At 43.4% G+C, this 25303-nt stretch overlaps 1 protein-coding gene across 6 annotated transcripts in view; it reads right to left on the reverse strand.

The window, feature by feature from the left end:
- The window catches only part of LOC110486185 (junction plakoglobin a), a 76186-nt gene that overhangs the window by 16038 nt on the left and 34845 nt on the right, over positions 1-25303 (reverse strand). For 5 of the 6 annotated variants that reach the window (XM_021557607.3, XM_090196261.1, XM_090196262.1 and 2 more), the window contains 4 exons: positions 10318-10372; positions 9386-9550; positions 8689-8942; positions 306-544 (listed from right to left, as the gene is read on the reverse strand). In XM_021557607.3, the coding sequence (XP_021413282.2) occupies positions 306-544; positions 8689-8942; positions 9386-9550; positions 10318-10333 (674 nt within the window). In that variant the 5' untranslated portion in view covers positions 10334-10372. Of the gene's footprint in view, positions 1-305; positions 545-8688; positions 8943-9385; positions 9551-10317; positions 10373-23822; positions 23871-25303 lie in introns of those variants that run through there. The other variant, XM_090196263.1, reaches the window with a different exon arrangement.

The following is a 25303-nucleotide window of genomic DNA, read 5'->3' on the forward strand; positions in this document are numbered from 1 at the left end:
TAATTCACTCCCAATCAAACCACCAACTTACAATGCCTATAAAAATATAAATCCATCACCATCCATCCCTCCATCCATCCATCCATCCATGCCTATTCACCCCAACCAGTCCATTCCCTACTTTAACCAAAAGTATCCAAACATCTATCGATCCTTCTATCCACCCATCCATCCATACCTACTCCTTCACATCAAACCATTTACCAACAATTTTTCCAAACATCTGTCGATACTTCCCTCCATCTATCCACTCCCATCTACCCCTCAACATCCATCCACCCAATAATCCATCCCTCCTCTCCTACCTGAGCATGCGGACCAGGGCGGGGATGCCCCCGGACTTGAAGATGGCGAGCAGGCCCTCTCTCTGGTGGGACAGGCTGTGGAGGATGCTGGCGGCACAACGGGCTGTCTCCATGTCTCCCGTGTTCTGCATGGCCCGCACCACCGCCGCCACCATCTGGGGGGACTGCATCAGCACCCGGCGAGACGCCTCTTTCCGCGTCAGCTGGTTCACGATCATGGCCGCCTTGTTGACCACCACCTGTGGGGAATGAGACAATGCATAATTGTGAATTTCTGTGCATGCAAAATGGTGACATTGGATTGGGGCCCAATGTTAGGTCTGCACATTTCTTTAGGGTCATGGCTTTACGGCATAGCTGATTTCAAACGTTGCACTTCAGAAATTCATTGGTTCATTGAACATAGGCATTGATAACAAGATTCAGGAACAGACCACGCCTTGAGTTTGAATTGTGAAGTAAAAGACAGAGAAGGACTAGGGTTCATCATGACTTTCAATCATAATCAGAACTAGGCTTCAACGCAAGCAATGTTGTACACTGAATCCTTTAAGGACAGCTGAAATGATGTTCAATGACAATATAAACCTATAGAGGATTTGTTTCTGGGGTAGTCCTAATCTGTGTCCAATCTAACTGGCTCAGTCACGACCTTGACAAGCACAGCCACAGCCACAGAGAGCTAGGAGCTAGTCAAGCATGGAACAGGATCAATGCTAGCCAGTAGGACGGTGCTCCAGTGTGAGGAGGGACAGCACACAATAGTGACAGAGTCAATGTCACTATTAAGTACATAATGGTACTTCTATAGTACAAGAGATACAGTGCCTTCAGAAAATATTCATACCCCTTGACTTATTCCACATTTTGTTGCGTTATGGCCTGAAACTAAACATTGATTAAATAAACATTTTTCTCACCTATCTACACACAATACCCCTTAATGACAAAGTGGATTTTTTTTTTTACATACTTTCTAGAAGCACCTTTGGCAGCAATTATAGCTGTGAGTCTTTCTGGGTAAGTCTCTAAGAGCTTTCCACACCTGGAAGGTGCAACATTTGCCCATTATTATTTTCAAAATTCTTCAAGCTCAAATTGGTTGTTGATCATTGCTAGACAACCATTTTCAGATCTTGCTATATATTTAAGTCAAAACTGTAACTCGGCCACTCAGGAACATTCACTGTCTTCTTGGTAAGCAACTCCAGTGTAGATTTGGCCTTGTGTTTTAGGTTATGGTCCTGATGAACTGTGAATTAATCTCCCAGTGTCTGGTGGAAGGCAGACTGAACCAGGTTTTACTCTAGGATTTTGCCTGTGCTTAGCGCCATTCTGTTTATTTTTTATCCTGAAAAACTCTCCAGTCCTTAACGATTACAAGCATAACATGATGCAAACATAACATTGACACATTTTTTTGCAGTATGACTTTAGTGCCTTGTTTGTAAACAGGATGCATGTTTTGGAATATTTGTATTCTGTATAGGTTCCCTTCTTTTCACTTTGTCAATTAGGTTAGTATTGTGGAGCAACTACAATGTTGTTGATCCAACCTCAGTTTTCTCTATCACAGCCATTAAACTCTGTATCTGTCACCATTGGCCTCATTGTGAAATCCCTGAGTGGACTTGGGCTGTTGCAGTGACCATGTTACCGCCACACAGGCAGTCATGAGTCGTGATCACAGTAAAATTCCAGTTGACTTTTGAGTCACAGTAATCTAATTTTATGCCCTCTGGACATGCTTTGGTAGTACCCAATTTGCTAACTACCATCAGGTCCTAATGGCCTGGTACACAGGCCTCTATTTTCCCCCTAACCGCTCTGACATCCATGAAAATGCTTCGAAAAACACATCAAACACTTATCATCTTATCAACAGTTGGCCAATCATACTTTAAAACTCACCTCACTGTGAGGATTCATTTGAAGAAAGAAGTTCAACAGCAGGTTGAAACAGTGTTAACATGGTTGTTGTGGATGCTGTTTCAAAGCCTAACACGACGAACTGGACAGCCTTTCTAAGGTGATGATTCATTCGAAACACTCACGCATATTAAAGCTTCTGCATAGGCTTACCAGCCCAAGCCAGAAAAAAAACTCAATTAAAATGATGACTGTGCCGTTATACAACACACAGCCTAGTGCATATTACGCATGGCAGAAAAACATAAAACAAACACTGATTTAAGACGTCTTGGTACATAATTGTTCTAGCCTATGCTCCAAAAGTAAACACATTTGTATAATCGCCTTTGAGTGTGGACTGTATTATTATTCATACTGGATGGACCTTACGCTACGCTCCAAAATGTATATCCACGAGTCTGGGAGAGAACATATAGCCAGGCCTAGGCGATGCTGTTGGTTCATTGTTTGTCCAGGGCGGCTTACAGTTAGCCTACAATTAGTGAATTTGTATTTGATTTGGAATAGCCTAGTAATAGGGATTTTTTTACAAATATCTTCATATTAATTGAGTGTCACATTACCTTCAGCTATACAGAATATCTCACCACCATGCATTTCCATCTCCTCCTCTCTCTCCTTTATCCTTTCTTGGGCACGCAGACGGGCTGTCAACAGTTGTTTTGTTACAAAAAGACACTACTATTGATGTTCCCTATGCTCTATGCTCGCTTTGAGGCAAGCAACACTGAGGCATGCATGAGAGCATCAGCTGGTCCAGACGACTGTGTGATCACGCTCTCCGTAGCCCCGTGCGGGGCCAGACGGATTACCAGGACGTGTGCTCCGGGCATGTGCTGACCAACTGGCAGGTGTCTTCACTGACATTTTCAACATGTCTCTGATTGAGTCTGTAATACCAACATGCTTCAAGCAGACCACCATAGTCCCTGTGCCCAAGAACACAAAGGCAACCTGCCTAAATGACTACAGACCAGTAGCACTCATGTCCGTAGCCATGAAGAGCTTTGAAAGGCTGGTAATGGCTCACATCAACACCATTATCCTAGTAACCCTAGACCCACTCCAATTTGCAAACCGGCCAAACAGATCCACAGATGATGCAATCTCTATTGCACTCCACACTTCCCTTTCCCACCTGGACAAAAGGAACACCTATGTGAGAATGCTGTTCATTGACTACAGCTCAGTGTTCAACACCATAGTACCCTCAAAGCTCATCATCAAGCTAAGGATCCTGGGACTAAACACCGAGCACGTCCACATTCTCATCGACTGGCTGTAGTGGAGCAGGTTGAGAGCTTCAAATTCCTTGGTGTCCACATCAACAACAAACTAGACTGGTCCAAACACACCAAGACAGTCGAGAAGAGGGCACGACAAAGCCTATTCCCCCTCAGGAAACTAAAAAGATTTGGCATGGGTCCTGAGATCCTCAAAAGGTTCTACAGCTGCAACATCGAGAGCATCCTGACCGGTTGCATCACTGCCTGGTACGGCAATTGCTCAGCCTCCGACCACAAGGCACTTCAGAGGGTAGTGCGTACGGCCCAGTACATCACTGGGGCAAAGCTGCCTGCCATCCAGGACCTCTACACCAGGCGGTGTCAGAGGAAGGCCCTAAAAATTGTCAAAGACCCCAGCCACCCCAGTCATAGACTGTTCTCTCTACTACCGCATGGCAAGCGGTACCGGAGTGCCAAGTCTAGGACAAAAAGGATTCTCAACAGTTTTTACCCCCAAGCCATAAGACTCCTGAACAGGTAACCAATGGTTACCCAGACTATTTGCATTGTGTGCCCCCCCCAACCCCTACGCTGCTGCTACTCTATGTTTATCTTATATGCTTAGTCACTTTAACTATACCTACATGTACATACTACCTCAATAAGCCTGACTAACAGGTGTCTGTATATAGCCTTGCTACTCTTTTTTCAAATGTCTTTCTACTGTTGTTTTATTTCTTTACTTACCTACAACACACACACACACACACACACACACACATACATACCTTTTTTTTGGAAGCATTGGTTAGAGCCTGTAAGTAAGCATTTCACTGTAAGGTTTACACCCGTTTTAATCGGCGCACGTGACAAATAAACTTTGATTTGATTTGATTTGATTTCACTTGGTTTCCCAAATTAAGCACAGGGTAGCTGCAGGAACAAGGTTTGAAAGCCCATGGCATATAGAGTTTGGGCAGAACATCTCCTGTCAGGCAGGGATAGCATGCTCCTCAAACAGTGGTTGACGCGTGGAATGAAACAAGTGTTTTTAGATTTATTTCACAGCTGCTCATATTAACCCTTGTGTGGCGTCTGTTGACCCATTTTCAATGTTTACTAAAAGAACACATTTTCATTGAGTGCACACTGTGCATCCCCCTACAAATGTATGTGGTGTTCGGGTCCACTGGACCCGAGGGTAATAAAAGTGTGTAAAAGTGTGTGTGTAGGTGAAAACAAGTCAAATTTAAACAAAAAGTTTTGCTGTGTGCCTTCACTCGGTCTTCCTCCTCCCTGAGCCTGCTGTTTCAACATAGCGCCAAGAACCTGTCTGTCTCTCTCTCTGTCTCTCTCCCTGTCTCCCGCTTTTCTTGCACTCTTTACCCTTTGTAGTGTGTTCAACTACACAATGTCTTGTGGGTACCTGCACAATGTTATTTCGATACATTGTACAAAATTCAGTATTTTCCCACACTCTACCCCAGCCAAGTGCAAATTGGGGGAGGGACACAACAAATAAGTAGCTTTGCATGTGTGGCTCATTACCACAATCAATCAGTACGCTCAGAGGGCCTTGGCCATTTGTTTTGCAGAGAGAGAAGCTAGTGTGGAAGAAATGTCTTCCACGTTGAAAGATGACGTATTTTCAGAATATTAGGAACATGTCTCTGTCAATTCGGAGTCTGACAGTGAGCTGGAAGAAGAGGATGAGATTGACCCTCAGTCAGCCCCAGGACCAGCCCGTCAGCAACCAGCTCATCAGCAGCTTGCAGGCGGAGAAATATGGATGTAGAAAAGAAATTGAATGGTCTTCTTGCCCAAGGAATGAGCCACCCGCATGGCTGCCAATGTGATAAGGATGCAACCAAGGTCGACGCAGATGGCGGTAACTCATGGGCAGGACATAGAGTCTTCTTTTGAACTGTTCATCCCAGACACCATGTAGAAAATCATTCTGGACTACACTAATTTGGAGGGAAGGCGTGTTTTTGGTGGAAGGAGATGGACCAACTCATTTACATGCATTCTTTGGGGTTCTTATCCTTGCTGGTGTTTTCAGATCTAATGGGGAATCAACAGAATCCCTGTGGGGATGCAGAAACTGGCAGAGAACTTTCCTGTGCAACAATGTCCCATTATTTCCAGGATGATCCGCTTCGATAATCGAGACACCTGACCAGCTCGGTGGCAGAGAGACAAGCTAGCTGCAATCAGGTCAGTGCAGAGAGACAAGCTAGCTGCAATCAGGTCAGTGCAGAGAGACAAGCTAGCTGCAATCAGGTCAGTGCAGAGAGACAAGCTAGCTGCAGTCAGGTAAGTGCAGAAAGACAAGCTAGCTGCAGTCAGGTCAGTGTAGAGAGACAAGCTAGCTGCTATCAGGTCAGTGTAGAGAGACAAGCTAGCTGCAATCAGGTCAGTGCAGAAAGACAAGCTAGCTGCAGTCAGGTCAGTGCAGAGAGACAAGCTAGCTGCAGTCAGGTCAGTGTAGAGAGACAAGCTAGCTGCAATCAGGTCAGTGCAGAAAGACAAGCTAGCTGCAGTCAGGTCAGTGCAGAAAGACAAGCTAGCTGCAGTCAGGTCAGTGCAGAGAGACAAGCTAGCTGCAGTCAGGTCAGTGCAGAGAGACAAGCTAGCTGCAATCAGGTCAGTGCAGAGAGACAAGCTAGCTGCAATCAGGTCAGTGCAGAGAGACAAGCTAGCTGCAATCAGGTCAGTGCAGAAAGACAAGCTAGCTGCAGTCAGGTCAGTGTAGAGAGAAAAGCTAGCTGCTATCAGGTCAGTGCAGAGAGACAAGCTAGCTGCAGTCAGGTCAGTGCAGAGAGACAAGCTAGCTGCAATCAGGTCAGTGCAGAGAGACAAGCTAGCTGCAATCAGGTCAGTGCAGAGAGACAAGCTAGCTGCAATCAGGTCAGTGCAGAAAGACAAGCTAGCTGCAGTCAGGTCAGTGCAGAGAGACAAGCTATCTGCAGTCAGGTCAGTGTAGAGAGACAAGCTAGCTGCAGTCAGGTCAGTGCAGAGAGACAAGCTAGCTGCTATCAGGTCAGTGTGGGACAAGTGGGTGGACCACCTTCCCCTATTTTACAACCCTGGGCCCAACGTTACTGTTGATGAGCCGGTCATGCCATTTAGGGGCCGCTGCCCCTTTCAAGCAGCACATACTGTCTAAACAAAATATGGAATCAAGATCTGGGCTGCCTGTGATGCTGCTTCATCATATGCGTGGAACTTGCAAGTGTGTACGGGGAAGCCAGATGGAGGAGCCCCTGAGAAGAACCAAGAGATGCGGGTTGTCCTGGACGTGACACAGGGACTCCGTGCCCACATCATCACATGCGATAACTCATGAGTACGCTGCATAGGGAAGGGATGGGAGAATCGGTGGCCAGGAACATAAAAAAACGCAAATCATAATGGATTATAATGCCACAAAAGGAGGGGTGGACAATTTAGACAAGATGGTGACTGGCTACAGCTGCAGAAGAAGAACCCTACGCTGGCCACTTGTGATATTCTTCAACATCTTGGACATCTCGGTGTACAGCGCGTTTGTCATCCAGGTGGCGTTGAACCCAGATTGGACCAGAGGTAAGCTCCAGAGGAGATGGCTCTTTCTTGAGGAGCTGGGCAAGGCATTGGTAAGACCTTAAATCCAGAGGAGGCACCATATCCCAAAGGACCCCAGATTCTGGAGCCATCATGAGGAGGATTCAGGTGAAGGATGCTGATGCCCCATCCGCCCGACCCACAGAACCAACAACTCCAATACCAGAAGTAAGTGTGAGTGATGCTGTTGCATTTGTGTGCGTCTGACTCTCTTACCGTGGACTGCTGTAACTATATAATGTATGTGAATGAGTGAGTGAGATGTTAGTACAATTCCTGAACTAAGTGTTATCATCCTTCTAGATTGCAGCCGGTAGCAACAAGAAGAAACGCTGTGATGTGTGTGGACCCAAGGACAGGAAGACACAGTAGACATGCATCAAGTGCAATAAATACATTTGCAACACATACACACGAACACCACACAATTATAATAACATAGTCCTACAGTAGGCCAACTCATATTCTGTTTTTCTGAAATACATTTTCTTCATATCATAATGTTTATTTAGAACGGCCTAAAATAAATAATGGATGAGTTGTGATGGTGTATTTTAAATAGATGTATTAAGCGCTTGTTAATTGTAGATGTTTCAAAGGCACGCATCAGGCAGCTTGTACGCGTGGAGGCCTGGCGATGCTAAGCGGGTTAATGTTAATTAACGGGAAATTACCATGAGACCGGCAGTCTTTTGCATGACAGTAACGGTCTGACACATTTCATGGCCGCCACAGCCCTAGGAAGGACGCCTGTTATCTTGGTAGTGGCTGAGTATATTGATACACCATCCAAAGTGTAATTAAAAACTCCACCATGCTCAAACAGATATTCAATGTCTGCGTTTCCCTTGCCACTGTGGTTGAATCTGTGAAATTCACTGCTCCACTGAGGGACCTGACACATAATTGTATGTGTGTGTCGGGGACAGAGATGTGGTAGTCATTCAAAAATCATGATAAACACTATTATTGCACACAGAGTCCATGCAATTTACGTGACTTGTTAAGCAACCTTTTACTCCTTATATAGGCTTGCCATAGCAAAGTGGTTGAATACTTAATGACTGAAGACATTTCAGCTTTTCCTTAAAAATATATATATATTTCTAAAAACATAATTCCTCTTTGACATTTTGGGGGGTATTTTGTGTAGGCCAGTGACACAAAAAAAAGGTAATTTAATGAATTTTAAGTAAAAGGGGTGTGAATCATTTCTGAAGACACTGTACATTAGATACACATAGTACACACGTTTATCTTACAATAGTCACTGGCTGAATCATTTCCAAATCAGCCTATTTGTTTAAACAGTGCACTAGAGTTTTATCAAAGATTGCTCCCACCAGGCAGCATGAGGCGGTTGAGGGAGGGAGGAGGGACAAGGTCATCCATTGGAATGTCTTTAATCTAGAAATCAAAGACCATCTCTTCTATTTGATTAGCTGCATCACTAATTTATTAATACTGATTAATACTGAAGGATTTTTATATTTTTTAAATAGGAGCACATTGGAAATAGTATTGTTTAATGCATTCATGTGTTAACAGCTGGGCTTTGTGAAAATTGGATTTATAACAAAAGTTCAGTTTTTGTTTGTTAACTCTTAGAGGTTAGTTACCGCATCATCATCGGCCAGCAGCTTGGTGAGCTCGGGCACGGCGCGAGTGGCCAGCTCGGCGTCATCCTGGTAGTTAATGAGGTGGACGATGGCGGTCTTGAGAAGCTGCGAGGGCTCAGCTAGCCGCTGGACGTTGGTCTGCTGACCCGGGTCAGTCTGAGTGGACAGCACCGCCTCGCCCTCCACCAGGGTCTCTGGGAACATGGCCGCTCTCACTCGCTGGGCCCGTGTCAGGGTGTACTGGGCCTCCATCTCTGGTGGGAGAGAGGGATGAAAGAGGGTGGAGAAAGGGAGGAGGAGGGGGAGATCATTGGATACGTGATAGATACATCCAGAGATAGTGTTTCAAACTAGTGATAGTTTGAAAGTTGTTCTAGCCCCTAGTCAGTGAGTTCCTAGTCAGTGAGTTTTCAGAAGAAGAATCATGGCTATTTTAAGACATGAGGACAGTCCAAACTGGCCTGTGTACGTATGTGATGGCGTATGAGCGAGTGAGTGAATCACAGCATGATTATGACATTGAATGAGTAAGTGTTGACCTATTTGTACAGACAGACAGAGAGATGTAGAGAGACTGAAAGAGAAGTAGAGCAAGAAGGAAAATTGGAATGAGAGAGAAAGGGAGGGACGGGAAGAGAGAGTGGGAAGTGGGACTATGAGAGAAAGGGAGAGAGCGAGAGAGAGAGATAACTTATACCTGTAGGGTTTTCCACCAAGGTGGTGGTGACGGCATACTTCTTGGCGCTGTACTCTGTGCCCTCATCATCTTGCATGGTGGTGGCGCCTGATTGGATGCCGGAGTCGTGGGCGTAGTACGTCTGCTGCCACTCGGCCACCTTCACTGACCCCTCTGCCTCGTTCACTGTGAGGAGAGGGAGAGAGAGAAGAGAGAGAGAGAGGGAGAGAGAGAGAAGAGAGAGGGAGAGAGGGAAGAGAGAGCGAAAGAAAGACAGAGAAGAGAGAGAGAGAGGGAGAGAGAGAAATGGGGAGAGAGCGAGAGAAGAGAGAGATGGGGAGAGAGCGAGAGACAAAGTGAGAGAAGAGAGAGGGAGAGAGAGAGAGATGGGGAGACAGCAAGAGACAAAGAGAGAGAGAGCGAGAGAGAGGGAGAGATGGGGAGACAGCGAGAGACAAAGAGAGAGAAGAGAGAGGGAGAGAGAGAGAGAGAGAGAGAGAGAGAAAGGGAAAGAGAGAGAGAGAGAGAGAGAAAGCGAGAGAGAGAGAGAGAGAAAGCGAAAGAGAGAGAGAGAGAAAGCGAAAGAGAGAGAGAGAGAGAGAGAGAGAGAGAGAGAGAGAGAGAGAGAGAAAGAGAGAGGTTGGAGACGGGTTGGAAGAGTGACATATCCTTTTTCACCATCCTAGACCCTGGATTAACCTTGTGACACAGTGGATATGTAAAACAGGCTATAAAAATAGTGTGATTGATTGACTGACAGCCAGTGGTCTGTTGTCTCCCTCTGCACCATATTCAGACACTATACTTATGCTCAGCCACTCTGAAGGGACACTGAGTGGACGGTTGCTAGTGTGTTTCTAGGGTACAGCAACACAGTGCTCCAAACTTTGGTTCATCAAGAATGATTCTTGGCAGATTAAACGAAGCCAGCGAGTCTTTAACAAAATACTTACTTTGCATGGACATCATCACTGTCCACTCTCAAAACTGGCCTTTGGAGAAAACTTTCTAGAAGAAAGGAGAATAAAAGAGAAAGAGAGAACATTAGGCCGTGAATCATGGTCCTGTGTGGCTCAATTGGTAGACCTTGCAGCGCCAGGGTTGTGGGTTGGTATCACTACTGTAAGTCGCTCTGGATAAGGGCGTCTGCTAAATGACATAAATGGAAAACGACCATCAGAGAGCTAATAAATCTGAAGAAAAACAAAAACGAATGCATCCAGAGCAACCATACATTACAATGTCCTTATTGCTGCGGGATACCAAAAAAATGGAGCATCTACTGTAATAACTCTTTGTATAAACAACTAGACTATTATCTGCCTGGTAACAACTGAAAAGTTCATAAAACACCTTTGGCTGTTGATTTGTTTCATTGAGTCCAATGCTCCCATGTAAGTGAGGCACAACTAAACTGGACACTCCAAACCATGTAAAATGTCACATTAATGTCAACATAATATTAAGTGCCCCCATAAAATCGAACTAAGTTTGTGCGTCCCCATAAAATCGAACAAAGTTTGTGCAGCACGACAGTAAGGACTGAGAGTGGCGTAAATGGGACAGACATATCCTGTCCCTACGGTACAGCCCGGCCCAACTACTGCAGGGCGGGTGGGGGGGGGGAGGAGAGACGGTGACATTTAAGAAGTGGTGAGCGTCACTCCCTGAAAAGGTTTCTCCTTTCCGTTCGCAGAACAATGCTTAATTCATGACTATAATTAGGGCAATGGTGGAGATGAGCGACAGAGGGAGGAGGCTGGCGGTGGTGTTGCAGAGGAATAATCCAAATGCATTATGGGAAAGAGCATTGTCCCCTGCTGTTTGTGACAAAAAATCCCCAAGAGACATCAGAGAGCTTTTCTGCATGTTTGTCGCTGATGTAAATAGCTGCAAAGTACTCGCTGGAAGGCGCATAATCAATTATCGACCCTAATTTTGGGTGGGAAATCTTGTTTTTCTTCTCTCCTCTGAGCTAATCAATGTCTGAATTGGCCATTCTGCCAAATAGCTCAGATCTATTTGCTAACCACTTACTGAGCAGCATATAAAACAAAGTGATAAATGCACGAGCGAGTGATCTAGGCTACTTGGAATGTGTGGTCGTGTGGAGCACAATATGAGTGTGTCTGTGTGCGCGGTGTATGTCCACTGTCCATGTACAGCTGAAGTCAGAAGTTTACATACACTTAGGTTGGAGTGATTAAAACTCGTTTTTCAACCACTCCACAAATGTCTTGTTATCAAACTATAGTTTTGGCAAGTCGGTTAGGACATGTACTTTGTGGATGACATAAGTCATTTTTCCAACAATTGTTTACAGAGAGATTATTTCACTTATAATTCAGTGTATCACAATTCCAGTGGGTTAGAAGTTTACATACACTAAGTTGACTGTGCCTTTAAACAGCTTGGAAAATTCCAGAAAATGATGTCATGGCTTTAGAAGCTTCTGATAGGCTAATTGACATCATTTGAGTCAATTGGAGGTGTACCTGTGGATGTATTTCAAGTCCTACTTTCAAACTCAGTGCCTCTTTGCTTGACATCATGGGAAAATCAAATCAAGTCTGGTTCATCCCTGGGAGCAATTTAAAAATGCCTGAAGGTACCACGTTCATCTGTACAAACAATAGTACACAAGTATAAACATCATGGGACCACGCAGCCGTCATACTGCTCAGGAAGGAGAGGCGTTATGTCTCCTAGAGATGAACGTACTTCGGTGCGAAAAGTGCAAATCAATTCCAGAACAACAGCAAAGGGCCTTGTGAAGATGCTGGAGGAAACAGGTACAAAAGTATCTATATCCACAGTAAAACAAGTCCTATAACGACGTAACCTGAAAGGCCGCTCAGCAAGGAAGAAGCCACTGCTCCAAAACCACCATAAAAAAGCCAGACTACGGTTTGCAACTGCACATGAGGACAAAGTTCGTACTTTTTGGAGAAATGTCCTCTGGTCTGGTGAAACAAAAATAGAACTGTTTGGCCATAATGACCATCATTATGCTTGGAGGAAAAAAATGGGGAGGCTTGCAAGCCAAAGAACACAATCCCATCCGTGAAGCACGGGGGTGGCAGCATCATGTTGTGGGGGTGCTTTGCTGAAGGAGGGACTGGTGCACTTCACAAAATAGATGGAATCATGAGGTAGGAAAATTATGTGGATATATTGAAGCAACATCTCAAGACATCAGTCAGGAAGTTAAAGCTTGGTCGCAAATGGGTCTTCCAAATGGACAATGACTCCAAGCATACTTCCAAAGTAAAATGGCAAAATGGCTTAAGAACAACAAAGTCAAGGTATTGGAGTGGCCATCACAAAGCCCTGACCGCAATCCTATAGAAAATGTGTTTTGCAGAACTAAAAAAGTGTGCGAGCAAGGAGGCCTACAAACCTGACTCAGTTACACCAGCTCTGTCAGGAGGAATTAGCCAAAATTCATTCAACTTATTGTGGGAAGCTTGTGGAAGGCTACCTCAAATGTTTGACCCAAGTTAAACAATTTAAAGGCAATGCTACCAAAAACGAATTGAGTGTATGTAAACTTCTGACCCACTGGGAATGTGATGAATGAAATCAAGGCTGAAATAAATTATTCTCTCTACTATCATTCTGACATTTCACATTCTTAAAATAAAGTGATGATCCTAACTGACCTACGACAGGGAATTCTTTACTAGGATTAAATGTCAGGAATTGTGAAAAACTGAGTTTAAATGTATTTGGCTAAGGTGTATGTAAACTTCCGACTTCAACTGTATGTGCATCTGATACTAATCTTGTTCGAAGCGAGATATCTAAAACTCATTATGCTAGCCTGCATATAAACCACATTTTCTCCATTCCGAATGAGAAATTGCTAACAAATGATGACAGATACACTCTCTTTAACTGAACTTAAACTGACTGGAAGGCAGACGGAGAACAAAACAAATGAGCAAAGTGTAACTGCTTTTCTCCAGGCATGGAAAACGGCTCATACATTTCATCATCACCCCCTTCACGACGTAATGAAGTGTTTCCGCGTGACTGACAGGTAGATGAAAGACCTCCAGTTTCCACACCAACCACACAATCACCCATAGAGCCAAATGAGTGAGGGCCTCGATCCGCACCCACACTAAGAGATAATGCAGCCTGTCTGTCTGACACAAAATGGCAGGTTGACATGAAAGCAGAAGCATAACTGGTAAAAAGCAGATTTGGACATTTGGACTGTCACAACAGGCTTTTTCAGAGAGCCATTTTCTCAGGTTTACCGTTCGATGTTCAGCGGCACCTCGAGAGAAAAAAAAAACTGAATGTTAGTTCTCGATATAAAACATTTAGAAACCTCCACTAAGACAAACTGACAATTCTCTTTAGCACGAGGGTGTTTTTTGACAGAAGCCGTCATTCTGAAGTTTGTTTCTGCAATCTCTACGGACATGCCTTTTTCTCACAACCTCTTTTTCCTATCTCTCTTTCAATCCATCCCTCATGTTCTCTCTCCAAGGACACCTAATCTCTTTGCTCACTTTCAGCCACACCATTAAACTCTCTAGGTTGTATTTTCTCAATCGTTCCTTCAACCCTCTATTCAAAAATAACTTTTCCTTCAAATGTTTTTTTCCCCTTTTTCTCTTTCCAAACCTCTGTTCCTCTCTAAAGTCTCTCTCTCTCTCTCTCTCTCTCATTCTCCATTTACTCTGGAGAAGATAAAAAAAAACAACTCCACCATTCTCTCACTGTCGCCGGGACACACACAAGGCTTCTGGGAAATAGCTTTTTTAATTGTTGTTGTTATGATGCCACAGAGCCTGTTTTCCACCAAGTCATTAATCAAACTGGCCATGGAGTGTCTCATGTCGATGCATGCACACACACACACGCACACACACACACACACACACACACACACACACACACACACACACACACGCACACACACGCCCCAAGAGCCAGTTGGTCTAGCCAACGGTGGCCAGGGATGATATTTAGTTCATTAAAAAGCACTTAAAAACACTGGTGGAATTCAAAATGGCTTTTAACAGAACTGCCTTGACATAATTAAATAAGACAAGGTTAGTATATTACTCTTAGATGAACCTTCTTCATTAATGTTCATTCAGTTTATCTGAAGGCTTTGGTTTGGTTCAAAGGGCAAAAACCTTCTCTTTTAACCCTGCTCTCTGATTTAGAAAGAGAAGGATATTTTTTTTATTTCCTTTCACATTAGAATACAAGTGTGTTACTATTTAAAGTAGGCTATACACACATACTGCTGGGTTTAATCTTGATCAGTTGCTTTGAAGAGTATTAAATGTGTGTGTGTGTGTGTGTGTGTGTACGTGTGTATCCTCATAGGTCAAGGACAGAAATAACCAGGGCAGGAAAGAGCAGAAGAGAGGAAATTCCTGTTTTCTGTCCATTGTCCCAGTGAAGGTCATGATTATATTCACGTAATCTCTTTTTCACTTTCCTTTTCTCTATATCCCATTCTTTCTTTCACCTTTATAAGTCCCCTGCTTGCTTTCTCAATAATTCTTGGCTTCTCTCCTTGTATGTTTCTACTTCTCTCTTGCATTCATCTCACATATCAATTTCTCTCTTTCTCTCTTTCACTCACACACACATCAAGGCTGCTGTTGCCAGGGCTCTCAGGCACAGGAAGGATGTTTTTGGACGGCGCACAGCTGAACAATGATACACCAGCAGATCTGCCTTCTTCCATCTGACGTCAAGGGCCTGTGCAAGTTTGGCAGTCTGCGTTTGTGTGTTTTCGTTTGTAAGTCGTAGGTCAACAGATTGTGTGCGATGTGTTTGTATGTGTATAAGACGTATTGATGTTCATGACACACAGATGTATTGGTGACTGACTCACGGGTCCTTGGTACTTATACTTCACTGTGGATCAAAATGTGTGTGGGTGAGTGACAGTGAGTGTGTGTGTGTGTGTGTGTGTGTGGGTGCAGACAAGGTCAACGGTCACCCCGTCTCTCCATGACTGACTCATCTCCGGGATCTGATAATGAGATGACAGTCTCTCTCTCTCTCTAACTCTCTAATCGCTATACACACCGGGCCATGCAAATGAAAGCAGCGGCCGTTTATTTGGCATCACAGTCGGCTGCAGACACGCCATGTTTGCCAAATTCCTGGAGTGGATCTGATGACACCGTCACTCCCCCCCACCGGTCGCCCTCCAATTACAAACCCAGACAGTGTTCCCAACTTTCCTTCCCCCCCGATACCTGTGCTACTGATCTCAGACCTTTGAAAAGCTACTGCTGTTGCTGTTGCTGTTGTTAATTCTATTTATACGTTGTTGTTCCCTAGGGCAAGCCCTACGCTTTTGGGGCCTTAAGTGAACAATTATTGCCCCCATCCCCTCCACCTTGCAGGAAATCATTTTAGTGGCCCAACTCTTGACGGTGCAGTGACAAAAATGTTTTAGAGTTCTTTCCCTGCAATTCTACACATTTTGCCATGACTTAAGCCATGTTATGCTATCTGAGAGAGAGTGACTAATCAAATGAATGGGGGCCCCCTGGAGGTCAGGGCTCCTGGGCACGTGCCCTACATGACCAGTCGATAATTGAGACCACGATTAGTACACGTTTAGATAGCTGTCTAGACTAACTTACCAATCCAAAAAATCTTAGCTGACATGGGCAAATTGAGTGACTATCAGTGACTGACATTACAAGAGATAAACTGTTTATGCACAACCAAATGTATAAACTGCACCTTGTGTATTCTACTATTCTAACTCTCAAAAGTAAGTTGAGACCATGACTGCGTTCCCCTCCCCCCCAAAAAGTGCGGGAACCTAAGCGGTCGCTTATGCCACTTATGCCTAGGGATGGCCCTGTTGTTCCCTCCACAATGCTCTCCCACTGTTCCTAGACCTGTGAAAAGGTGCTGCTGCTGCTGCTGTTATTCTAAGCTCACTGACACTCTCCCACTGTTCTCAGACCTTTGCAAAGGTGCTAGTGCTGTTCCTGTTGTTGTGCCCTCCCAGTTGCTCTATTCACCCACTGTTCCTAGACCTGTGAGGAGCTGACTGCATGTTAAGTAGTGATCCCTTGTTTGGTGACTGACAGTAACATTTTGTACTTTGATAGGTCAGGTTGACCTAAGTATTCCAGTGGAGACACAACCACCACACTGAGCTCCAGAGAAACCATCTCACTGAGCTCCAGAGAAACCATCTCACTGAGCTCCAGAGAAACCATCTCACTGAGCTGCAAATGAGCTTGGAGAGTGGACGCTGTGCAGAGTTCTGCTTTTGTCCTCCCAACCTAAATAATTCAGGTGTTTACAACACCCTTCTGTCACCATCACCCTGACAGCAGCTCAAATGTCACTTAAAGGGATAGATCAGGTCAAATTTATATTTGAGTCGAATTACCCTTACCTGAGTTGTCTGAAGGCCATGCTGACAGAATCCACAAGAATCCATTAGTTACTTCTGCCACGGCGGCGAGTTAGCAACCTTATGTATTCTAGAGAAACCATCACACTGAGCTCCAGAGAAACCATCACACTGAGCTGCAAATTAGTTTGGAGCGTGGATGCTGTGCAGAGTTCTGCTTTTGTCCTTCCAACTTCGTCAAAATTCATGAATGTAAACAGCCAAAACGATGTTAGCAATGCTGCACTACAAGCCCAAACCTCTTCAAAAACACTTAAAACAACTATTTTAGCAGTATGAAGCGAATATTCCAATGCTCTGATAGTTCAATTAAGCCACTGTTGAGTTTGTTCACAGCTCTGGTAATCAATCTGTGAGTGCCCAATGGAATACAATAAAACTTTATTGTACATTTTACAGCATAGAACAGAAAAATATGCGGCGGTGCAACTACATGAGTAAAAAGTTCCAGTTTAAAGTGTAAAATGTTGGTCCCATGTTTCATGAGCTGAAATAAAAGATACCAGAAATGTTCCATATGCACAACAAGCTTTTTTCTCACACATTTTGTGCACAAATTTGTTGACATCCCTGTTAGTGAGCATGTCTCCATTGCCTAGATAATCCATCCACCTGACAGATGTGGCATATAGAGAAGCTAATTGAACAGCATGACCCTTACACAGGTGCACCTTGTGCTGGGGACAATAAAAGTAATTTCTCGACCATTAGCTGCCTCTAACGTCGTTTTAGAGAATTTGGCAGTACGTCCAACCGACCTCACAATCGCAGACCATGTGTTACCACGCCAGCCCAGGAACTCCTAATATGCTAACTCCTGGCTGTGGCCTGACACCATGGGGCTTCAGACACAACTCAAGGTAAGGGTAATTCGACCCAAATATAGATTTGGCCTGAAATATGCCTTTAAATGCATCTATAGAAGTCTAGGGCTGTGTCTACACATGACATTTACAGTGCAGTCAGAAAGTATTTAGACCCATTGACTTTTTCCACATTTTGTTACGTTACTGCCTTATTCTAAGATGGATTCAATAAAAAAATGTCCTCATCAATCTACACACCTAACATTTATTTGCACATTTAGAAAGAAAGAGATATCACATTTACATAAGAATTCAGACCCTTTACTCAATACTTTGTTGAAGCATCTTTGGCAACAATTAACAGCATCAAATCTGATGCTACAAGCTTGGCACACCTGTATTTGGGGAGTTTCTCCCATTCTTCTCTGCAGATCCTCTCAAGCTTTGTCAGGTTGGATGGGGAGCGTCGCTGCACAGCTATTTTCAGGTCTCTCCAGAGATATTCGATCGGGTTCAAGTCCGGGCTCTGGCTGGGTCACTCAAGGACATTCAGAGACTTGTCCAGAAGCCAGTCCTGTGTTGTCTTGGCTGTGTGCTTAGGGTAGATGTCCTGTTGGAATGTGAACCTTCACCCCAGTCTGAGGTTCTGAGCGCTCTGGAGCAGTTTTTCATCAAGGATCTCTCTGTACTCTGCTCCGTTCATCTTTCCCTCCATTCTGACTAGTCTCCCAGTCCCTGCCGATGAAAACATCCCCAAGGCATGATGCTGCCCCCACCTTGCTTCACCGTAGGGATGGTGCCAGGTTTCCTCCAGACGTGACGCTTGGCATTCTGGCCAAAGAGTTTAATCTTGAATTCATCGGACCAGACAATCTTGCTTCTCACCACCCTGACCAAGGCCCTTCTCCACAGTTTGCTCAGTTTCTCCGGGTGGCCAGGTCTAGGAAGAGTCTGTGGTTCCAAATTTCTTCCAGTTAAGGATGATGGAGGCCACTGTGTTCTTGGGGGACATTCAGTGCTGCAGAAATGTTTTGCTACCCTTCCCCAGATCTATGCCTCGACACAATCCTGTCTCTGAGCTCTACAGACAATTCCTTTGACCTCATAACTTGGTTTTGTTCTGACATGCACAGTCAACTGTGGGACCTCATATAGATACAGTGCCTTGCGAAAGTATTTGGCCCCCTTGAACTTTGCGACCTTTTGCCACATTTCAGGCTTCAAACATAAAGATATAAAACTGTATGTTTTTGTGAAGAATCAACAACAAGTGTGACACAATCATGAAGTGGAACGACATTTATTGGATATTTCAAACTTTTTTAACAAATCAAAAACTGAAAAATTGGGCGTGCAAAATTATTCAGCCCCCTTAAGTTAATACTTTGTAGCGCCACCTTTTGCTGCGATTACAGCTGTAAGTCGCTTGGGGTATGTCTCTATCAGTTTTGCACATCGAGAGACTGACATTTTTTCCCATTCCTCCTTGCAAAACAGCTCGAGCTCAGTGAGGTTGGAAGGAGAGCATTTGTGAACAGCAGTTTTCAGTTCTTTCCACAGATTCTCGATTGGATTCAGGTCTGGACTTTGACTTGGCCATTCTAACACCTGGATATGTTTATTTTTGAACCATTCCATTGTAGATTTTGCTTTATGTTTTGGATCATTGTCTTGTTGGAAGACAAATCTCCGTCCCATTCTCAGGTCTTTTGCAGACTCCATCAGGTTTTCTTCCAGAATGGTCCTGTATTTGGCTCCATCCATCTTCCCATCAATTTTAACCATCTTCCCTGTCCCTGCTGAAGAAAAGCAGGCCCAAACCATGATGCTGCCACCACCATGTTTGACAGTGGGGATGGTGTGTTCAGCTGTGTCGCTTTTACGCCAAACATAACGTTTTGCATTGTTGCCAAAAAGTTCAATTTTGGTTTCATCTGACCAGAGCACCTTCTTCCACATGTTTGGAGTGTCTCCCAGGTGGCTTGTGGCAAACTTTAAACAACACTTTTGATGGATATCTTTAAGAAATGGCTTTCTTCTTGCCACTCTTCCATAAAGGCCAGATTTGTGCAATATACGACTGATTGTTGTCCTATGGACAGAGTCTCCCACCTCAGCTGTAGATCTCTGCAGTTCATCCAGAGTGATCATGGGCCTCTTGGCTGCATCTCTGATCAGTCTTCTTGTATGAGCTGAAAGTTTAGAGGGACGGCCAGGTCTTGGTAGATTTGCAGTGGTCTGATACTCCTTCCATTTCAATATTATCGCTTGCACAGTGCTCCTTGGGATGGTTAAAGCTTGGGAAATCTTTTTGTATCCAAATCCGGCTTTAAACTTCTTCACAACAGTATCTCGGACCTGCCTGGTGTGTTACTTGTTCTTCATGATGCTCTCTGCGCTTTTAACGGAACTCTGAGACTATCACAGTGCAGGTGCATTTATACGGAGACTTGATTACACACAGGTGGATTGTATTTATCATCATTAGTCATTTAGGTCAACATTGGATCATTCAGAGATCCTCACTGAACTTCTGGAGAGAGTTTGCCGCACTGAAAGTAAAGGGGCTGAATAATTTTGCACGCCCAATTTTTCAGTTTTTGATTTGTTAAAAAAGTTTGAAATATCCAATAAATGTCGTTCCACTTCATGATTGTGTCCCACTTGTTGTTGATTCTTCACAAAAAAATACAGTTTTATATCTTTATGTTTGAATCCTGAAATGTGGCAAAAGGTCGCAAAGTTGAAGGGGGCCGAATACTTTCGCAAGGCACTGTAGCTGTGTGCCTTTCCAAATCATGTTGAATCAATTACATTTACCACAGGTGGTCTCTAATCAAGTTGTAGAAACATCTCTAGGATGATCAATGGAAACAGGATGCACCTGAGCTCAATTTCGAGTCTCATAGCAAAGGGTTCGAATACTTATGTAAATAAGGTATTTCTGTTTTTTTATTTTTTATTTTTTTTAAACATTTCAAAAAAAACTTTTTTCGCTTTGCCATTATGGGTATTGTGTGTAGATTGATGAGGAAAATGTTTTATTTAATCAATTTTAGAATAAGGCTGTAATGTAACAAAATGGGGAAAAAGTCAAGGGTCTGAATACTTTCCGAATGCACTGTACATGCAACTTCTTCTATCAGAATACAACGATTGCATTGACAAGACAGGTCGCATTGTAGTCTGACTTCGTTCAGATCTGGCTGTCCACCTCTGGTGATGGTCAGGGATATATTGTGTGCCAATTTCTCCTCAGTCTAGATGTTATCAGGCTACCAAAAGTGCATATTGTGGGCGACGTCATCAAGACTCTGCCCACAAGTCTCCAGATAACTTGTGCTTTGGGAACAAGAGACAACCTATAAAATGTTTGAGGAAATTACGTTCCAAGAATGTAAAGGCATGTGTCTGCAATCCTTTGAGCTTTGCTTGCTAGCTAGCTAAAGCTGGCAAGTTAGTTACGGTAGTTAGCTAGCTACAGCTGGCTAGTTAGCTACAGTAGTTAGCTAGCTACAAGTTGGTGTTGTGTTATTTTCATGTTTAGCCTATTCCACCATTTGCAGAATGCACATTGGGAATTTGAATATAGCATGGGAAAAGGGAATCCGGACTCAATGTGGACATGGTGGAGACATTTACAGACATCATTACAGACATCATTTGAGTCAATTGGAGGTGTACCTGTTGATGTATTTCAAGGCCTACCTTCAAACTCAGTGCCTCTTTGCTTGACATACTGGGAAAATAAAAAAAGAAATCAGCCAGGACCTCAGAATTTTTTTTTTAGACCTCCACAAGTCTGGTTCGTCCTTGGGGGCAATTTCCAAACGCCTGAAGGTACCATGTTCATCTGTACAAACAATACTGCGAGAGGTCCCGGGTTCAGATCCCGGATGAGCCCCCACTTGTCACAGGCCGGCTCATAGCCTGTGGCAAAAATGAGGGGACACGAACAACAGGTATGGGCCAATCAAAAAGGTTCTTTATTATAAACCAAACTATTAACTTTAAACAAAGAAAAAGGAATGAGGTGTGAAAGTATCATAATGTAAGGTGTATGTAAAGTGCAGGGATGCGTGAATCTCTGTGTGTGAATGACTGAGTGAAAACTATGCAAAACTACAAAGGAACAAACAAAACAGAATCATACCTGGAGGAGCAGAGAGAGAGACAAGAGTGATTAGTGAAGCGGTTTAAATACCCTGAGCCCAGGTTACTCCAATCACTAACGACCCTCCTCTGCCTGCAGGAGGAACCGCCCCTGCACTGCAGAGGAGGGGCCGTGACAGTACGCAAGTATAAACATCATGGGACCACGCAGCCCTCATACTGCTCAGGAAGGAGACGCGTTCTGTCTCCTAGAGATGAACGTACTTTGGTGTGAAAAGTGCAAATCAATCCCAGAACAACAGCAAGGGACCTTGTAAAGATGCTGGAGGAAACAGGTACAAAAGTATCTATATCCACAGTAAAACGAGTCCTATATCGACATAACCTGAAAGGCTGCTCAGCAAGGAAGAAGCCACTGCTCCAAAACCGCCATAAAAAGCCAGACTATGGTTTGCAACTGCACATAGGGACAAAGATGGTACTTTTTGGAGAAATGTCCTCTGGTCTGATGAAACAACAATAGAACTGTTTGGCCATAATGACCGTCATTATGTTTGGAGGAAAAAATGGTGGAGGCTTACAAGCCGAAGAACACAATCCCAACCGTGAAGCATGGGGGTGGCATTCTTTTTTGTATTCTTTTTTCTCTCCACTGGCTATCTGGTAAACAGGCTACACTCTAGGCAGTCTCTTCTGCTGATGTGTGTGGGTCTGGTAGTGGTACTCTCTCTATTCTACTCTTTTCCTTTCGGCATGGTTAATACCTGCCTGGCGCCCGAACAAAATCTTTCTTTACCCCTCTCTAATAAATACCGGTACAATGTTGTGGGGGTGCTTTGCTGCAGGAGGGACCGGTACACTTCACAAAATACATGGCATCATAAGGTAGGAAAATTATGTGGATATATTGAAGCAACATCTCAAGACATCAGTCAGGTCAGCTTGGTCGCAAATGGGTCTTACAAATGGACAATGACCCAAGTCTACTTCCAAAGTTGTGTGAAAATGGCTTGAGGACAACAAAGTCAAGGTATTGGAGTGGCCATCACAATGCCCTGACCTCAATCCTATAGAACATTTGTGGGCAGAATTGAAAAAGCATATGCGAGCAAGGAGGCCCAGAAACCTGACTCAGTTACACCAGCTCTGTCAGGAGGAATGGGCCACAATTCACCCAACATATTGTGGGAAGCTTGTGGAAGGCTACCTGAAATGTTTGACCCAAGTTAAACAATTTAAAGGCAATGCTACCAAATACTAATTGAGTGTATGTAAACTTCTGGCCCACTGGGAATGTGATGAAATAAATAAATCATTCTCTTTGCTATTATTCTGACAATTCACATTCTTAAAATAAAGTGATGATCCTAACTGACCTAAATTTTACTAGGATTAAATGTCAGGAATTGTGAAAAACTGAGTTTAAATGTATTTGGCTAAAGTGTATGTACATTTCCGACTTCAACTGTACATGTAGGTGTAAACGCATGTTGTGTTTGGAATTCCATGATCAGAACTCCACGATCAGAATAGAAAAACTGCATTACTGTCAAGTCAGCCTAGGTAATCTAGAATCATCTTGCACTCCTCCAATGTTAACCTTAACTATGATATAAAATGTAAAACTGGCCTTAGATCAGTGTCTTGAGGTTAACTTTGTTCTACTCCCACCTGTGAAGATGAAGGCTTAATTATACACTTTAGTATTCCATATAAGACATTGGCTTGAAAAGAACATGTTGATTCCACAGCAACACTGCACTGCATGATGAAAGGCAATATGAAAGGCTTTAAAGAGAGTAGCTGGTTCAGTTCAGGGAAAGTACTTTTTTGCTACTGGAGTTTCTTATTCCTCACAGTGAGTACATTTACATAATCAGTTTAATATGAAAGCATTACTGTGTATGTCAGTAGGAGGATTATGCAATAGTCATGTAAACACCTTACCCTGCTAGTCTTAGTCGGCGTAAGGTCAACATTGAAGTAATTATAACGCCGATTAACACATCTGGTTTTCTAAGCAATCTTTGAAATTATGAGCGCATATGAACACTGTCCTTGGTGTTCCAGCTGTGTATTTCATATGCGTGTGCTAGCACCAGCCGAGCGAGCCTACCTCTTCAGCACTGCCATCTGCCCGGTACAGTTGAAACCGGGGATTCATCTGCGAAGAGAACACTTCTGGTCATCGAATGTGAGCATTTGCCCACTGAAGTCAGTTACAACGCCGAACTGTATAGTTTACAAACTTTTTGAGAAGAATCAAATATTCTTCAAAAAAATAACATGTGGTAGAACATTTATTTTGATTGGTGATTTTCTGCGTTTATCAAAGTGCCATCAGGTAGCCTGATTTCAGATGTATCCATGTAAACCAGATTATTAGGAATATCATTCTTCTTGCAAAGCATGTAAACATTTTAAACAAACTATTCTATTAATCTGACTATCCACAATACGCACATTATTGTGTGCATGTAACCGTACTCAGAGAAGATTTTGTTTATAAGGGATAGACGTATACTAGACGTCTTTTATATGTAAAGCCTTTACAAGCAATATCTTCACTTGCTCCCTCCCTCACATTTTTTTCCACATATTATAGAGGCAACTGTATGCTTTCCTTTTCTGACTTTACAGAAAATTAACCACCTCTTTCTTTCTTTGCCCCAACCGCCATTTCTCTGTTCCCTCTCTCTCCCCATCCAACCAGATTCCAATCAAATCATTTGTGTTTGCACAATTGTTGCTATACGACTTGAAACAAGGACTATAATGGATTTGGATATAAAGAATTACTGGATGTTCCCCCTACAACATCTGTTTTTTGTTGTTGTTTTCGCATTTCAGCGACAACACAGAGTTACACATGAGACGAACACACGTACAGTCAATAACACAATAGAAAAATCTATGTACAGTGTGTGCAAATGTAGTAAGATTAGGGAGGTAAGGCAATAAATAGGCCACAGAGGCGAAATAATTACAATTTAGAATTAACACTGGAGTGATAGATGTGCAGATGATGATGTACAAGTAGAGATAATGGGGTGCAAAAGAGCAAAAAATAAATAAAAAACAATATGGGGATGAGGTAGTTGGGTGTGCTATTTACAGATGGGCTGTGTACAGGTACAGTGATCGGTAAGCTGCTCTGACAGCTGATGCTTAAAGTTAGAGAGGGAGATATAAGTTTCAGTCATTGGCAGCAGAGATCTCTAGGAATATCTCGAAATGATCATTCCAAGTAATTTAGGATTTTTAATAATGTTCTCAACTGGCCTACCTGATTAAATAAAGGTGAAATAAGAAAAAAAAAAGTTTTTTAAATGTGTCTAGCTGAATCACCTCATCCTCTGCAAGTGGCTACACTCAGCAGTTAACAAACTCCATAGGGTAGATGATCTAATATGACTAATCATTAATCAATACAGACTGGTCATTGGAGGATGGCGGGTGATCATTAACTGAAATTATGTCACTAATGTACTTATGGAGATCGATGAGGTGATTAAACATGGTGCACTCACAGAATAGGATAGGAGAATATTGGGAATTAGTAGATGTCATGTTTCCATGTGAACGAGCGCAGCATGG

This window comes from Oncorhynchus mykiss, chromosome 13 (assembly GCF_057628025.1).
Source record: "Oncorhynchus mykiss isolate SJ-2025 chromosome 13, ASM5762802v1, whole genome shotgun sequence".
NCBI classification, from domain to species: Eukaryota; Metazoa; Chordata; class Actinopteri; order Salmoniformes; family Salmonidae; genus Oncorhynchus; species Oncorhynchus mykiss.